General features: G+C 37.4%; 1 protein-coding gene across 1 annotated transcript in view; it reads right to left on the bottom strand.

The window, feature by feature from the left end:
- The window catches only part of SEL1L2 (SEL1L2 ERAD E3 ligase adaptor subunit), a 118,340-nt gene that overhangs the window by 69,906 nt on the left and 30,414 nt on the right, over nucleotides 1–18,020 (bottom strand). The window contains exons 4-5 of the mRNA XM_006758105.1: nucleotides 7,816–7,918; nucleotides 4,651–4,813 (exon numbers count right to left, since the gene is read on the bottom strand). Coding sequence (XP_006758168.1) covers nucleotides 4,651–4,813; nucleotides 7,816–7,918 — 266 coding nt within the window. The remainder of the gene's footprint in view (nucleotides 1–4,650; nucleotides 4,814–7,815; nucleotides 7,919–18,020) is intronic.

Below are 18,020 nucleotides of genomic sequence, written 5' to 3' on the forward strand. Positions count from 1 at the left end.
GGTGTTATGTTGGTTGTAGGTCATTAACACTGTGCTGTGGTAGAGATGAGATGAGCAACCCTGGCCTTCAAAATTTTTGTTGAGAATTAATGTGACAATCTTATGTGAACTCTCTTGTAGATAACTAACTGCTTTTCTCTGGTTGCTTTTAAGATTCTCTTTGTCTTTAACCTTTGACATTTTAATTATGACATGTCTTGAGGTGGGCCTCTTTGGGTTTATCTTTGAGCTTCTTGAACATGTATGTCTATTTCCTTCACTAAGTTAGAGAAGTTTTCCATCATTACTTTTTACATAGGTTTTCAATTTCTTGTTCTCTCTCTTCTCTTTCTGGAACCCTCATGATTCAAATGTTGGTATGCTTAAAATTGTCTCAGAAGCCCCTAATACTATTCTCATTTTTAAAAATTCTTGCTTATTTTTGTTGTTCTGAGGGTGTTTTCTGCTTCCTTATCTTCCAAATCTCTACTTTGATTTTTTGCTTCATCTGCTCCACTACTGATTCCCTCTAATGTATTCTTCATCTCAGCTGGTATATTCTTCATTTCTAACTGGTTCCTTTCATGTTTTCTATCTCTGTTTTTATACCTCTTTAAGTTCTAAGTTCAACTACTATTCCTTTAACTTTATTAAGCATCCTTATAACCAGTGTTTTAAACTCTCTCCATTTAGTATAGTTCTTTTTCTGGAGTTTTGTTCTGTTCTTTCATTTGAGACATGTTTCTTTGTTTCCTTACTTTGGCTGCCTCTCTGTGTTAATTTCTGTGTATTAGAGCAGCTACATCTCCTGGGTTTGGTAGAATGGCCTTGTATACCAGGTGTCCTGTAGGTCCTGGTTTGCCCCCTGCATGGGACATGTACACCCCCCTGTTGTAGTTGAGCCTTGATTGCTGTTACTACATCAATGGGAGGGGTTTACCCCCAGGCTGATAAGTTACAAGGGCTGGCTATGATCACTGAGGAGGATCAGCTGTGTAGGGACTGCCTCTACTGAGCAGAATCCATGTCAGGGTGATGCTTTGACATGATCTGAAGCTGTCTGCTAAGTGTGCTTGTTCTGGGGCCTCCAAGAAGATGCAGGCCAAGGTTAGCTACCACATGAGTCCTGCCCTGGGGCCACCTGGCATGAGCTACAAAGTGATCTGGAGATGGGGCCAGGAGAGGCCAAGCTGTTAACGAAGTCCAGCTACCACTGGTGCCGTGCCTGGGGCCACTTAGCAAGAGGTACACAGTATGCTGAGGCCAGATGCTACTTGTTTGAAATATTTTAGGAATGCTGTCTGTAGCATGAGCCATGATAGATTGTGTGTATGGAAAAGCCACTGAATTGCTTGGGTTGGGCCTGCAAGTTGGGTAGGGTGGGGTCTTAGGGAATCACCAAGGTGGGGCAAACTGTGTTAGCCAGGTTGATGGAAACTCAGATATGGTGCTTGCCTGCTGGCTCTGTGAGGGGACAGCCCAGACAAGAAACAATGGCCTTTGCTCCCATTTCTGTCTTGGAGAAAGCTCCCTCACCCCCCACCAACTCTTGCCCCAAAGCTAGACAACTTCCTCCTTTCCTGTATGTCCCTGATGCCCAGTGCTAAACTGAGTGAGTGACTTGGAATAAGTCTGTGTGTCAGCCCTTTAAGAGGAATTTCCTGGGACTTCTGTAGCCCTCCGTCTCACTCAGCCACAAAGTTTGCTGGCTTTACCAGCCAGAAGTTATCGGGACTTCTCTTCCCAGCACTTGAATCCTGAGCTGGGACCCTGGTGGGGGGCTAAGACCCCTTGATTCTCAGGGGGCACCACTGCATTTGAGATAGCCCTCCTAATTTTTATCCAACACGCATGGGTGTGGGACTAGCCCATTCTGCATCTCACCCCTCCTACCAGTCTCAATGTGGCTTCTTCTTTATATCCTTAGTTATATAGCACTTCTGTTCAGCTAGATTTTAGGAGAATCTGAATGGTGGTTGTTCTATAGTTTAATTGTAATTCTGATGTAGTTGTGGGAGGATTTGAGTACTGCATTTACCTCAGCTACCATCTTGACTGGAAGGGCTAGGTGGTATCATTTTAGTGGTGGACATGATGATAAAATTTGATCTGTCTTGAAACTTTATATTTTTGATTATCCAAATATGGAGAAAGAAGGTTTGATAACTCTCATATTTTATTATAACATTTATAAATCTGTTTACTGCTTTGTAAATATAATTATTTTATATTTAACTGCAAAATATTACCTAGGGTAAAAATAGTATTCAACAACTCACATTAATTAAAATTATATGGCTATTTAAAATGATGATATTAATCTGTATATATTTATATGGGAAGATGTCTATGATGTATTGTTAAGTGAATAAAGAGCAAATTAGGAAACAGCAATTAAAGTATGATGTCATTTTCAAAAATAAATTCTACATAGTTATAGGTAAATTCTAGAAGAATAATAGTGGGAGTGATATTTATATTCTTTTTTTTATAATGAATGATTACAAAGTTCCAGGCATGGAATTAAGTACCTTCACATATTATTTTAATCCTACAATAACTCCATTGATTAATTCATCATTAATTGTTATATAACTAATTACATATATATAATTAATTATATCAGTATATAATTATTTATATAAGTATATAATTATATAAGTATATAATTAATTATTTATATTTCTTTGTCTCAGGTATTGTGCTAAATGCTAGTGATACAGCAGTGAACCAGACAGCTACAGTACCCAGTGAAGTTTTCTTTTAAATTATAATTTATATTCACTATTATTTTGTATGAGTTTTAGCTGTATAGCCATAGTGGTTAGACAACCATATACTTTATAAATGTTCCCCCTGATATTTATAGTATCCACCTGGAATCATATGTAGTTATTACAATATTATTGACTATATTTCCTATGCTATACTTTACATTCCCATGACTAGTTTGTAAAGCTTTACATTTATATAAGGGAATATGAATCATCCACACACAAAATGAAATCTTACCATTTGCAACAGCATGGATAGACCTAAAGGATTTTATGGAAGTGAAATGTCAATCAGACAAAGACAAATATCATATGATTTCACTTACATGTGGAATCTAAAGAACAATATATAGTAAATTGACAAACAAAAGAGAAACAGACTCATAGACACAGAGAGCAGACTGATAGTTCCCAGTGTTTTATCATTATCTTAACTACAGTTAAAAATTAGATTGGTTGCCCCACAGTCTTCTGGTCTAATTTCTGGTTCAATTAAACATAAAGATTCATAAGACTCCAATAGGCTGCATTTACCAACAGTCTATTCAGTTGGGTATCACACAGGAACCACAGTTTCAAAAGGCAGTACCAGGCTCTCTCATCTGTGGAAATCTTCCCTGCAGTTTGCACAATATTCCAGTAGCCATCTTTGGTCCCTTAAATGATGGCTCAGATCCAGGGGCTTATATTAACACTGGGTGGGTGTGGGAGCCACCCTGACATAAAAATGTCACGCCCCATGTAATAACTCCATAGATATAGTGTCCAGGGTAAGAATCACTACGACCGTCAGGTATTTATAGTTCGTTATGGTTCCTCCTGGTCCAAAGGAAGCTTTCCAATCAGAGATCATTTCAATCATAAGCAATGCTCCCTAGAAACACAGTTAACATTTTACTCCTATCAAATTACCAGGGAAACAGAGCTAGAGTGAACAGAAGGTCAAATTCTCATGCAGAAGAAGGGAAAAAGGTTTTCTTACATAGCTACACAATAAGCAAGTGGCAGTATAGATTCAAACTTAAGTTTTTCTGATTCCAAAGCATAGTTTCTTAAATTTACTGGATGGTAAAAAAAACAAAACACACACACACACACACACACACACGCACACAAATATCTGGGAGGAAAGTTTTTAGACAACTTTGACTTTCTTTTTCATACTTTCTGTATTCTCAGATTTCTTTTTGTAATGAGCATGAATTTCTTTTGTAATTAGGAAGAAATATTTTTACTAAAAAGACTAGAAACATGAAAATATGATTTTGCTATAGCATTAAGTAGCCAGAAACAAAATGACATATGCACTTGTATTGTGATTAGAATGGTGTAAAAAGGAAGATGGAGAGAGGAAGAAACCAAGGGAAAATGCAATAGCTGAATCAGGGTAGTTGGTTTATGAAGGTCTTTTTTTGAATTTTTTTCAAATTTTATATGAAATGCTTATGTTATCCTTGGAATAAAATGAAATTCATTTTTAAGTAGAAAAGTAAATATATATAACTTATTAAGTATTTCAAACATGAAAACCAGGAAAACATCATCCCAAGGAAATAGATTTAGTTCTATATTTCTTTGTATAGGTGAATATACTTTACATATAAAACGTATGTTAAGAATTCAGAGTTCTCAAATTTTCTCAGAACACACATGGACATGGAAAGTGGAGTAGAGAGCAGTTCTGTTCCATTCCTGAAAGTCACTAATGTAACTGTAAGGATTTGCCCACGGCTGCTGCTGGTTCCCTGCCCTCACACTACACTATTCTGTGCATTGCAGTAACTTCCCTAGGTCTGGATTCACGAAGTAGTGCGGGAAGACTATCACTCAATTCCTCTTACATGTTATAGTTATTTCAGGATGTAGTTATTTGAGATTTATTTTTTCCAAAACTCACATTTTGGGCTTTATATGATCCTTCTTTGGCCAACAGCTCATATAATTGGATAGCTGCTGTTATGTTTTGCATGCCAAAATTTCCAAATAGCAAAGCATCAGCCATTTTCTCCATAGCTTTCAAGTTTCCCAGGTCAGCTGCTTTGGCAAAGAATATGTAGGCTCTGTTTCAAGAATATGCAGTTAGAAGTTTGATAATAAAAAATGAAATTTTCTGTTCCCTCTTTCATAATAGTTCTCTCTAGGACCCAGTTGTCATTGCTTTTAACAACATGGTTTAGCTAATGTTCATTACACCTCTAGCCCAGTAGATTCTTTTATCCTTAGATTAGTCTAAGATTAAAATTTCAATATATCTGACAAATAGGGAAGCTGACAAAAAGGAGAAATATATAAAATACATTATATATACCAAGCTTATATACCAAGTGAAGTGAAAAATTGAGGCACTTGTCCTAAAATAGTGAACTCCAAGTTCACTATGAACATTTATTTTATAGTAAATTCTGAAATATATAACAATATAATAAAAATCAATTGAAAATAATCAAAACTGATTGTCACTTCTAGGAAGTTACTATCATGAGAACAACAGTCCTTTAATACTCTGAAATAATTTTTTATAACACAACATATTCTTATCAGATCAAAGTCAGGGCTGTATGGAAAAACAGTAACCAAACAAAACCTAATGATTATAAGGGCTCTAGAGTCTGACCGCCTCAGTTCAAATCCTGGCTCTACCACTTATTAGTTCAGAGCTTTGGGCAAGTTATTTAACTTCCCTGTGCCTCCCTCGCCTATGGAATAGGGATAATAATAACACCTATTTCATAGGTTTGCTGGGAAGATTCAATGAAATAATCCATAGGAAGTAATTGGAATAGCATCTGGTATAGAGTAAGTACTCAATAAATTTAGTTATCATCATCATCATCATCATCATCATCATCACCACCACTTTTGCATAGGTTCTAAAGTTTTATGGCACTGTAATTTTCTCCTGTAATTAGTGGGTAAATGGTGTGAGAGCTTAGTGATTGCAAATATAGATGCCATTGGATTGTCTCACATTGCATTTTCTGAGGGGTCAGAAGCCACCTTCTGTACAGCAGTAATGGATCTGTGTAACGGATCTGTATGACAGCAGTGATGGAGAGACTTGCAAGGTCAAAACTTGTGTCAGAGACAGAGAGTACTTTTGGGATTGATTTTTACTATTATAACTTCCTTTCTGGTAATGGTAAGACATGAAAGCATTTAACCTTTACCTGTGACATTGACTCAAATGTTGGAACAAACACACATATCTGCCATTGCTACCAGTTTAGAAGGATCAGGAGACTCAGCTTTATGTACCACATTTCCAGGCTGATGCTAACATAGCCTGCTCTTGGTAAAAGGCTGGGACAGAATGAATAGACAAAAAAGGATGGGCTAGTGACATCCAGGTAGGCAGTAGAGTCCCGGATGGCAAAACAGAGAGTAGACTTCAGTGAAAAAAATAGAAAAGAAGTCAGGAGGTTAAGCAAGAAATTGTCAGAGCAAGCTGAGAACCTGGGAAACAGAACACAAGTAAAATAGAAGGTCTCAAAGGTCAATGAATGCACATGTCTGGCATCCAGGGATAGATCTGACATCAGGATACAGACTCCCTAAAGCTCTCTGTCATATGGCTTGCTGCTGCAACTGCATAGCCTGGTGGGATGCTCAGACTAGACGGGCACTGCCATGGATCAGGCAGAGAAACCTCGGACTGCAGGATCCAGCAGTATATCCATTCACTGGTCCTGGGTGCAGCAATGGGTTGCAAAACCAATCTTTCTATGTGTCTTTGATTTTGAGGGAGAGGTAGGTATCTAGGTTCCCCTGTCAGGAAGGTCCAAGGTAATATAAGGAATACTAGAAGCAGGACCCAGGGCTGGAGAAAGTTGTTGGCAAATTAAATAGGATTAAGATCTGTGCTACAATCCCCAAGAGGAGAAACTGGGCAGCAGGGGCAAAAGGAAAGTTCAATTAGGTATCTTGTATTAAGGTGGGTGCAGGGAGAGGGGGAGGCTAAATGCATCTCTAGAGCACATCAGAAACTTGGTGTGGGGCAGCAGCATAGTTCCCAACCTTCTTTGTTGATGTGGGGTAATTCTTAATGACAGCTAATGCTGGCTGTCACAGAGGCTTCTTGACTCCTTCAGACAAATTTGTATTTCCCTGACATGCTTGCTTAACATTTGTAAATTCTAATAGCACTGACTTGTTTACCAATTTGCCTCTCATACATACAAAGAGGCTGAATGACTGAATGAGAGGATCAATTCCCTTACTTCTTCACTCATAAGTCTGGGGATAAAATGGGATCACATACACGAAAGTGCTTTAAAACCAGAAAGTACTGAACAAATACATAGGAGAATAAAGCATTCTAAAACAACTACACTAATTAAATAATGAATTTAATTTTATTTGGAATCCTATATAATAAAAGCCTAATATGCCAAGTGTCCAGTTTTCTGGTCAGCCATTCAACCAATCAAAGCGTAATATGCTAATGATATACTAAGGCTGCTCAACCACTGCACTGACATGCACTGACCACCAGGGGGCAGATGTCTTGACCTTTAGGTTAGCTTGCTGCTGGGGTCCTGCTAATCTGGACTGAGCGAGAAGGGCCAGACACGCCCCAGAGCCTTCCTGCGGTCCCTCCCAGTCTGGCCAACCTCCCACATCCCTCCTTGGCCCTGATCGTGCACTGGTGGGGTCCCTTGGCCTGGCCTGTGCCCTCTTGCAATCTGGGATCCCTTAGGGGATGGTGGAGAGCCTGTTTTGGCCCAATCCTGCAGGCCAGGCCAAGGGACCCCACTGGTGCACAAATTCGTGCACTGGGCCTCTAGTATCTAATAAAAAGTCAAAAGAGAATATTTTTACCTGAATGTTCAGATAAGTGCCTTAATTCTGCATTTCACTTAATGTGTAGGAACCACAATTTCACATATGATTCCATTTATTTATACTGATAATATGTAGGATACCTTAAAAATAAAAACTTATGAATAAATATGTTTATTTGTTATATCAATAATATTTTAATGACATTGAAACTAGTTTTTGAATTCTTCTTTTTCTCAACCTGGAAATTTAACTTGGCTTATTTAACTGGATAAAGACTCACTGTGCTTTTTGTCTTTGCCCTTTAGACTGCTGGAGAATCTTGATGCCCATCTTAAATAGCTGGTCGCCTTCAGCTGTGAAATTTTTCTTTGCTCGCCTTTTTACTATATATGAAAAAAAAACAAGGAAAAGTAACATTATTTTTGTGTTTTATATTTTAAAAATAATGTGCTGGTATAATAGCTTGACTTTTGTTCTCCTTATTTTTTAATCTCTGCATTTCAAGAAAATCACCCTACTTTTGGTCAGAAGGTAGAAACTGCTTACAAAAGTATACTTGTCCTGCCTTTTGTGAAGGGGTCTGGATGATGGAGGAGACAACGAGATGCTTTTGATGGTAAAAGGGAAAAGGAAAGAGATGTTCCAAGTCTGGAAAGGGGATACAAAGTTCCAAAGCAGAAGGCAGGAAGCAAGGGCCTCCAAGAGAAGGGTTTGCCTGGTATGCCTAGAGGCCGGCTCTTAGACACCAGGCTCTCAGCTCCCAGACTCCCTTAATTAAGCATGGACCATAAACCTCAGAGCCATAACATTAGAAGAGGACATAAGAAAGGACATAGGCAATGGGCATCTCCAAGATGACAGGTGTACACCTAAGATAGGAGGTAAAAATTTAGCTTTGCCCAAGGCTCCCCCCTCCTCTCCTAGAATCTTTCTGAGATCTTTCTAGACTATCTGAGAACTGTTGGGGATGAGCATCAGGAATAAAAGAGGGCTGAGTTAGTATGCCACCTTTAGGACCTTAGGGAAGATACACAGAAAGAATATCAATAATAACTTGCCTTGTGGGATGGGGACTCAGAGTAACTTTAATAGGATTTAATGAAAATAAAAAAAACAGAATTTAACCTGCTGCAATCATGATATTTCTCAAATGTATATAACACCTCACAATTTTCAAAACATTTTCCCCAGTTTACAGATAGGAAAAGCTGGCTAGCTTTAGAGTCCTTCACCCCACCGCAACACACACACACACACACACACACACACACACACACACACACACACCCTTCCACAAATTCACAGTGCCTCTTGAAGTCCATTACAGCACTCAGTGAAACCTCTGATTAGATGAACCCCTTCTGAAGCCATTTTAAAGGAAGGCATTCTGGGATTTGATGCTTCATTAAACAGACCACAGAGACTTAAGTGCCTCTTGTTTTTCTTCTCCTTGATAAGCTATCAGAATTGTTCACTTTCTTTTTAAAATGTAAGCACTTTAAACTAATGTCTAAATTTACAGCTAATTCATAATTATTTTGAATGTTTCAAGTTATCCAATCAATTTAGTAATACCAGACATTTTAGCATCTAATTTCTGCTTTGAGTCATATGTTATCCATACTCATAATTAAGGAGGAAAGATAATGGGGGAAAACCTACTAATCTGTGTTTGGAATAGCAATGTCCTATTAACATGCTTTCAAAGAGGGAGAATAACTTGAAAAATTAACTCTGCCATGCATATACAAAAGAGAAATGATTTACTACTACAGCTTTCCATCCATGGATTTTACTTTTCCATTAGTAACTCTTTTTTTGTGTGTGCTTTCCAAATATATTGAAATACAACTTGTATTTACTATAAGAGAGCTCAATTATGAGAGAAAGTTATCTTCATGATACTTTAATTTCTTTTTTATGGTTTAATGATTTACAAATTTGGGAAAATGATTTGAGAACATCCTGAACTTATATAAAGGATTTTCATGAGTCTGAAGTCCTCTGAGATGGCCATCTTTAACAAAGGGGAGAAGCAATAGGATGAAACCAACCTTGCTGATCATAGACTTTTGCATCCAGAATTGTGAGAAAACAAATTTCTGCTATTTAAACCACCTAGCCTCTGGTATTTTGTTATGGCAAACTAAGACAGATACCAACTTCATATCACATGAAAAACAAGCTGCCCCTCTTCCCCATGGGAAAGAATGCGCCCAAAATCAAACTTTCTGTCAGACCAGTAGCTACATTCTAAATGAATATAGGAGGGATTTCAATTTCCCCTGGGCCCTTAAGGTCTCCAGGTGCTAGATATCTGACTTTCCCAGGCAGCTAGATGCCCAAATAGCTCACCTCTGAGAAGGCTACTTTCCCCCCCATGATTGTACTCTAAGTAGGCAGTGTAGCAGATAGACTTTCCATGTGTACAGAAATCCCTGGACCCAACTCATCTCTCTAAGGGATAAGGGAGAACAGGGAACCTATGCCTTCTCATGTTGACCCTTCAACTATAAATTTCCCTAATCAAGTCTATTCCTTAATCCCCATCACTTGTCCTTGTGGAATGAATATAGATTCTTCTTGTTTATAATAAGTATAAGCAAATCTTTGGAACAAAAAGTGCTCACTTGCTTGTTTCAGATACTAATGAGAAAAAGGAGAGCTGGAGACAACTTGTTCTCTGTCACTCATACTTTTACATATTTATTCAATCAATATGAATTGAATACTTAACATGTGTTAGACACAGTGATCGATATTGTGTTCACATATATGATCAAGACACTGCCCCATCCTGGTAGGGGAGACAGACATGTTTACCAAAAGTTACAATAGTCATGTGGTAGGCACTATGCAATAAGGCACTATGGGAGCACAGGAGCTTTCTTGTTTGTAACTAATACAAACACATGAAACATTCTAAAAAATCGACCACATATTATGGCACAAAACAAGTCTATATAAGTTCAAGAAGGCTGATAAAATACCAAGCATCTTCTCAGATCACAATGGCATGAAGTTAGAAATCAACTATAATAAAAAACCTCAAAAATACTCAAATACATGGAGGCTAAATAGCAGGTTATTAAACAATGAATGAGTTACCAATGAGATCAAGCAAGAAATTAAAAACTTCCTGGAAACAAATGAAAATGAGCACACAACCACCCAAAACCTACAGGACATGGCAAAAGCAGTCCTGACAGGAAAGTTCATAGCATTACAGACCTATCTCAAGAAACAAGAAAAAGTACTAATAAACTACCTAACCCTACAGCTAAATGAATTAGAAAGAGAACAACAAGAAAATCCTAGCGGAAGTAGAAGGAAGGAAACAATAAAGATCAGAGAGGAAATAAATGACATAGAGACAAAAAATACAGTACAAAATATCAATAAATCCAAGAGCTGGTTATTTAAAAAGATAAATAAGATTGATGGACCTCTAGCCAGATTCATCAAGAAACAGAGAAGACACAAATAAATAAAATATATCCTACCCTCCCTCCTGCCAAATACCAATAAGAAAGAATAAATGCACCCTATGTTCATAGCAGTATTATTTACCATACCTAAGATTTGGAAACAGCCCAAGTGCCCATTAGTAAGTGAATGGATAAAAAAGCCGTGGGACATTTATAAAATGGAATACTATGCAGCTGTAAAAAAGAGGGATCGCCCTTTGGTACAGCATGAATGGACCTGGAGAATATTATACTAAGTGAAATAAGCCAATCTGAGAAAGACAAGTATCACATGATCTCCTTTATCTGTGCAATCTAATGAACAAAACGAATTGACCAACAAAATAAGACCCAAAGCATGGAGGCATGGAACAGGCTGACATACGTCAATGTGGGGATGAGGGGACGAGAAGAGATAAACCAAGAAATATATACTTATATGCACAGCCCATGGACACAGGTAATAGGGTGGTGAAGACCTGAGGGGGTGATTAGGGGCTGGGAGGAGGGGGGATAAAGGGTAAAAAGTGGGGGACATCTGTAATACTATCAACAATAAAAATGTATTTTAAAAAAGAGAAAAATCCAAGGCTCATCCATTACCAGTTCTTCTTTTTTTATTTGTAGCAGCAGGATTTCCACATTGGACTAGCCCACCATTTTGCTAGAATAGGATATCTTCGGTAATTTTCTTTTAAAAACAACTCATTTACATACAACTTCTGTTGATTTAAAGAAAAACTTTTAGTAATAGGAAATGGCATGCAGATTGGGTTTCCTGATAAGCAGACTTTAAGAGTTCATAGTGTTATAAAGACGTGCCCTTGGGAACCACAATTGGGGAAGAAGATGGATTAGGCAGAAGAAGAAGCTATGATGCAGACCCATTAAACCCTTCTCTGGCCCCACAGGGTGCTCTGGAGCTTAAATGGCTTTTCTAACTCATCCCAAGTTAGGCTGATATGGTCGACTTTATGCTCCTGAATTGACTAGTCATAGGAAATGGGCTGCCCCAGGGAGGAGGCATAACCTTGGCTATGCAGCATTCTGCACCTGAGACAGTCCCTGAAGGGACTGACTGCTTGAAGGCTGTCTGCATACAGCACTGCCAGCAACTGGGGCAACAAGTCCCTCATTGAAGAGAGGTCTGAACGGCCCTTCACAATATCCTCCACGTACATTCCAAAAGTCCATAAAGTGGAAAACAAGTGATAAATTTAGCCTACCTGGTCACAGACCACAGAAACAAGAAAAAGAATGCCAAGACTGGCTTAACATGAGATTCCAAAAACAGTTCCTCCCCAAATCAAGAACACTGTAATGATCTGATTTCCAAAATTAATAATGATTAAATCCAAGAAATGCCAGGAAGGACCTTGTCAGGAGAAATGCATTGAAGAATATAGAAGGCAGTGTTCCAGTGGCCTGCAGGAACAGGCTCCATTTATCCCTCTGCATGATTAATTATTGATTTGTCTTGCTAACAATGTAATAAAGATAATTACTCTATTAGACTCAATTCTGATTCAGAGAGAATAATTAGCTGAGTGAAATGAACATGCCATTTTAAAAAATGTAATGGATGCGAAAGCATTGTGTTCAACTGTAAAACTATTCAAATATACTCTAAAAATGTAAGGCTTTGTAATTTTATATAGCACCTATATTGTTGTATGTTATTGAGAATAGTAGACTTGGAGTAAGAAGACCTGAGTTTATATCCTACCTCTATAAGAGAAAGAATTTAACTCAGTTTAATTCAGCAAATATTTTTCGTATTGCTATGTGACAGATACTAAGCCAGGCACAGATCTTGCCTTGAAGTAATGGGAGTAAAATGCTATTGGTTATATTTGAGAAATTCTAGGTAAAGCTACAAATGGTAGAGAATGGAAAATGGATAAGTAGTTCCTCTATTTTCAAGATAGGGAGAAATATATTAATATTCCAGAAATGGCTTGATGTTAATCTCTTTATTTTTTAAAAATCCTCACCTTTTCTTTTTTAAAATCCTCACCCAAGGATATTTTTATTGATTTGAGAGAGAGACAGAGACAGAGACAGAGAGACAGAAACATTGATCAGTTGCCTCCCATAAGCGCCCTGACGGGGGATGGAACTCACATCCTTTCAGTGTATGCCCTGATCAGGAAGCAAACCCTCAAACTTTAGGTGTATGAGATGATGCTCCAACCCACTGAGCCACATAGGCCAGGGAAATCTCTTGAATTTTCAGAGCAGATTATTATGCATGGTTTGTGAGCCTTCAGTTAAGGTGATGTGATCACTAAGAATTAGAAATGTTTTTTTGAGAATGTTAGATTAAATCCCATTTCTTACTTCTGAAGGACTAGCAAGTCTGAGAATAGCATTTATACAGAACACTCATATCCCATCTTTTATGATATACTTTGTACAAAATGTTGGATGAGAACAGAATTTAGCACAGTTTTAGTCAGTCTGACACCCATGTGTAGCCCATATTCCTGTTTCACTCCACAACCTGTGAAGTTCAAACCCTCTCTTTAGAAGGTTACTTCTCCATAGCTTCCTTTACTTTCTTAACTTGATTCAATAAGTACATTTCCTAGGTTGTCCCATATTCCTAGGTAACTCAACATCACTTCTAGTTGTTCCCCCAAAATATTCACTCTTACAACGCATTTATGAGGAAGGTTGATTTTTACCAAAGATTTTATAAAGCAAAATGAGATCATTAATTTCATTAACAAAAACAATTCTAAGGGTTATCAATGAGTTAAAAAACTCAGTTGGGTTCTCCAACTTTGATGTTTTATTGGTTTCTTAAATTGGCATAATAACCATCTTTCTGACCCCTTAATTTCTCCATATTTTTTCTTCTATTCTCTTTTATTATTACTCTTCAAAAGTAAAATGACAAGATTTCTCTTTCTGGCTCTACAGTGCAATTTCTTTCCACTTTTGAATACTTGGAAACAGCTGACACTAGGCTTCTGTGTGGATTAGAGGTGGGGCATCAGAAAATGGTGTTTGCCTACCTTCTATCCACAAATGCATATTAAGCCAACTTCCAAAACAAAGACAGTGATCACTTTACAAGGTATTCTGGTTAATAAAATGTTATTTTTTCAACCTCATTACATGTAGACTTGTATCTGGTTGATAAGTGGGTAAATATAATTCTAGAAATTTATGGTGGATTATTGAAGGTGGATTATTAAGGCTCTAAGGTTGACCCTGTCTTGCTAACTTCTTGAGCGAAAGATTGGAAAGCATGATTATCAACATTTTGAATGACAGAAAATAGAAGAGAATAGCTGATGAGTTAGCTGCTGTAATCAATAGGTTAGAATAATAGTATAAAATAAACAGAATAAAATTTAATATACATAAATCTAAAATCTTAGGCTTAGATTCAAATATTTAGATGAACATATAAGAATTGGAAGATACTTGGTTGTAATGATTAATTTTATGTGTCTATTCACCTAGGCTACAGTCCCCAGTTATTAAATAAAACAGTAGTTATTGCTGGGAGGGTATTTTATAGATGTTATTAAAACCCATAAGCAGGTGACTTTAAGTATGGGAGATTATCCAGATAACCTGGGCTGGGCTGAATTAATCAGATGAAAGGCTTAATCAGTTGAATGGAGCTGGGGTTTCCCTGAGAAGGAAAAATTTAACCTGTAAACAGTGGCTTCAGCTGCTGGACTAGGAGTTCCAGCCTGCCCTTGTTGACAGGCAGCCCCATGCAATCATGCACACCAATGCTTTGCGATAAATCCTTTAACATATATCTCCTATTGGTTCTTTTTTTCTGCTTGAGCCCTGACTGATACACTGGTTTAGTATTTTAGGTGGGCAGATATTTCAATTTGCTGTAAGTTCATTATATGTCATCACTGATAATGGTACCAAGAACAACTAGCAGGATCTTAGAAACAATACGTATGAGCCACAGTATTCAGGGAGGTAGGGTAACAGCTCCACTGTACTCTGCGTGGAGCAATCAATAACAGGATGATTAGGTCTGGCTCCAAATGGCAGAGTTTAATATCAACATAGTCTACTACTTAAGATCACTGTTGGCAAGTGATTTTGGTTTAATCTACATTAAGAACATAAGAAAGAGATGTATTAAATAATGTCATAAGCTGCTTTATATGATGTAGTGAGCTTAGTCACCAGTATTAAGTAGAAGCTGGTTGTCATCTGCCAGAAATACCGGATGAAAGATGACATTAGATTAGATGACTTCTAAAGTTTCATAATTCTAATATCCTGAAATTTTACCTTTAATAACTATGCTACTATTCCATATCACTAAAAGTCCATCCTTTTAGTTCATGCCATCTAATTTCTTTGTCTGGAAAACCTGGTGTGTTGAATGTCTTCTGATTGCCTGTCTAGATCAACTCTTCTCTATTCTGTTCCCTGGCACACAAACCCACATGGACTGGATCAATGAACTCTCTTCTTCTCCAGCTTCTGGTTAGGTTGGGTTGAAAGGCACCAGCAGGAGGGATGGAGAGTAGGAAGAGCATGAGGTAGGAGTATTTTATTCCCTGGCTTCTCATTCTGGGTGTGGCAGGCTGACTTTGTCTTTTGACCTGAGGTCGTAGTTGTGTCAGACAGCCCTCTCCACTTTGCTTCCCTTCTCAGCATTCCAGTAGCCACTATTGCCCTGTGACCACTCAGACCTAGGGGTGGTAATTACTGTTCCAACCTGGAAAATACTTTGTGGTTTCCCACTACATTGTCTGGGCCTTTAGACATAGTCCCTTTATTAAATTTTTCTCAAATGACTCAGTTTAAACATGCCATTTGTTTCCTGTCAAAACCCTACCTGATACTTTGAGTAACACACACATCAACATTTTTATGTATATCTAGAACCAACTCTTGAATTAAGCAGCAAGCCAGTCTTTTGGGGTGAATATGGAGAAGAATGCTCTTAAAATATTAAGATTTAAACATTAAAAAAGTCATTGTTAAATCAAGACTCTCATAAAAAAACAATAAGCAGTAATAACTCTTCTATATTTACTTCTGGCAGGATACATTTTCTAAGTTATGTAAAGCTTGGTGAATGGATATTATGACTTGTAAGACAAGGCTTTTCAAATGTCCTTAGAGCATTTAGATAGGCAGCAATGAATGAATGCATGTACACTCCCTAGAAGACTGGAGGACAGGAAGACAATTTTTAAAGTCTTAGGTTTGATAATTCAAAATGTGAAATGTCTTGAATACATTATAGCTATTACATAGTTCTAAAATAAAAATGTTAATTATTTACCATTATTTATTTTCCCTTAAAAACTTTAAGTAGAGTTAGTACTCAGGAAATTGCAGTATCTTTATTGTGTAACTTCAATATTTCCCCCAAACTCTTTTGAGACACATAGGATTAAAATTTCATGATATTGTCAGCTTTCTTTTGTGACAGGCATATGGCATAATGGCTAAGAGCTGGAGGACTTTGTCACCAGACCATCTAAGTTCAAATTTCAGTTTCCCTACTAAACATTGTTTTTGTGATGCTAAACAAATTATTTTATTTTTGCTGTACTGCAGGTTTCACATCTTATAGATCAGATTGGAGACCACAGTAAACTACCTTAAATTGAATAAAGCACTGAAATAATATAGAAAATGCTCAGAGTTAGTTTATTACTTATTACTAGAGGCCCAGTGCATGGAATTCGTGCACTGGTAGGGTCCCTAGGGGCTGCTGGCTGCCAGCCGGACCTCCCTCCCTTCCCCTGGCCACCTGCAAGTGCTGCGAGCTGGGGTCTCCCTCCCTACCCCTGGCCGGTCCACCCCCTGGTTGAACTCCCGGAAGAACTCCGGTCGAGGGGACAATTTGCATACTACTCTTTTATTTATTTATTTATTTATTAAATGTTTTATTGATTTTTTTTCTTTTTTTAAATTATTAGTTAAGGTATTACAAATTGTTGTCCATGTCCATTGGTTTGGCTTATATACATGTATACAAGTCCTTCGGTTGATCTCTTCCCCTTACTCTTTTATTATATAGGATTATTAGACATACTATAACCACTTGCATATAAGGGAAAGAAACTTCATTTGAAGGGTGACATTATTTGCTCTTTTAAACAGGAAAGGCTTTTTTAAACAACCACTGCCTACCTTACTTGCAAATTAACCAATTCTTTTCATTTATTCTACTCAAATTACTGAAGTCCACAGCATATAGCATTCTTGCAGCATGCGGGATTGTGCATATGTGAACTTCTGTTCCCATCCCTTGCTTACCAAAAATCAGGAATGCTTGTTCTTAAACCTGTTTGTACCAGTTGTACTTTTATCATTATAGAATTTAATAAAACAATATATAAACTGATTAAATATAAGTGCAGAAAGAAATTGTGTTTCTGTGTAACTTAAATACTATGAAAAAACTTGATAAAGGATGGCCACTAAAAATTACTCGATTTAATTGTAGGTGAAGCATCTAGAACAGCAGTTCTCAACCTGTGGGTCACAACCCCTTTGGGGGTCGAAGGACCTTTTCACAGGGATCACCTAAGACCATCGGAAAACACATATATAATTACATATTGTTTTTGTGATTAATCACTATGTTTTAATTATGTTCAATTTGCAACAATGAAATTGGGGGTCACCACAACATGAGGAACTGTATTAAAGGGTCGCGGCATTAGGAAGGTTGAGAACCACTGATCTAGAATGAGTAGGGGAAAAGTCTGCAAATATATGGCAGGATTCTACCCACAGATTGCTCCATAAATGTCTTTAGTGCTCACTTTATTAAATACTTGAGATGGGAAATCATAAATGTTTCAGCTTGAGTGAGGTTTATACTACAAATGCTAATCAGTGTACCTATGCTGAATAAAAGGCAGGCCATGTTTTGATGTATAAAAAAAAATGTCAGGTGAAATGTTTCAATGTATATCACTTAGATTTAAAATAGGTTAAAGAGATGTTTATATAATTTTTTATAATGCCATTAAAAACTGATCTTAATTTTTTTCTGTCAGAA

This window comes from Myotis davidii, unplaced genomic scaffold (genome assembly GCF_000327345.1).
Source record: "Myotis davidii unplaced genomic scaffold, ASM32734v1 scaffold32, whole genome shotgun sequence".
NCBI lineage: Eukaryota > Metazoa > Chordata > Mammalia > Chiroptera > Vespertilionidae > Myotis > Myotis davidii.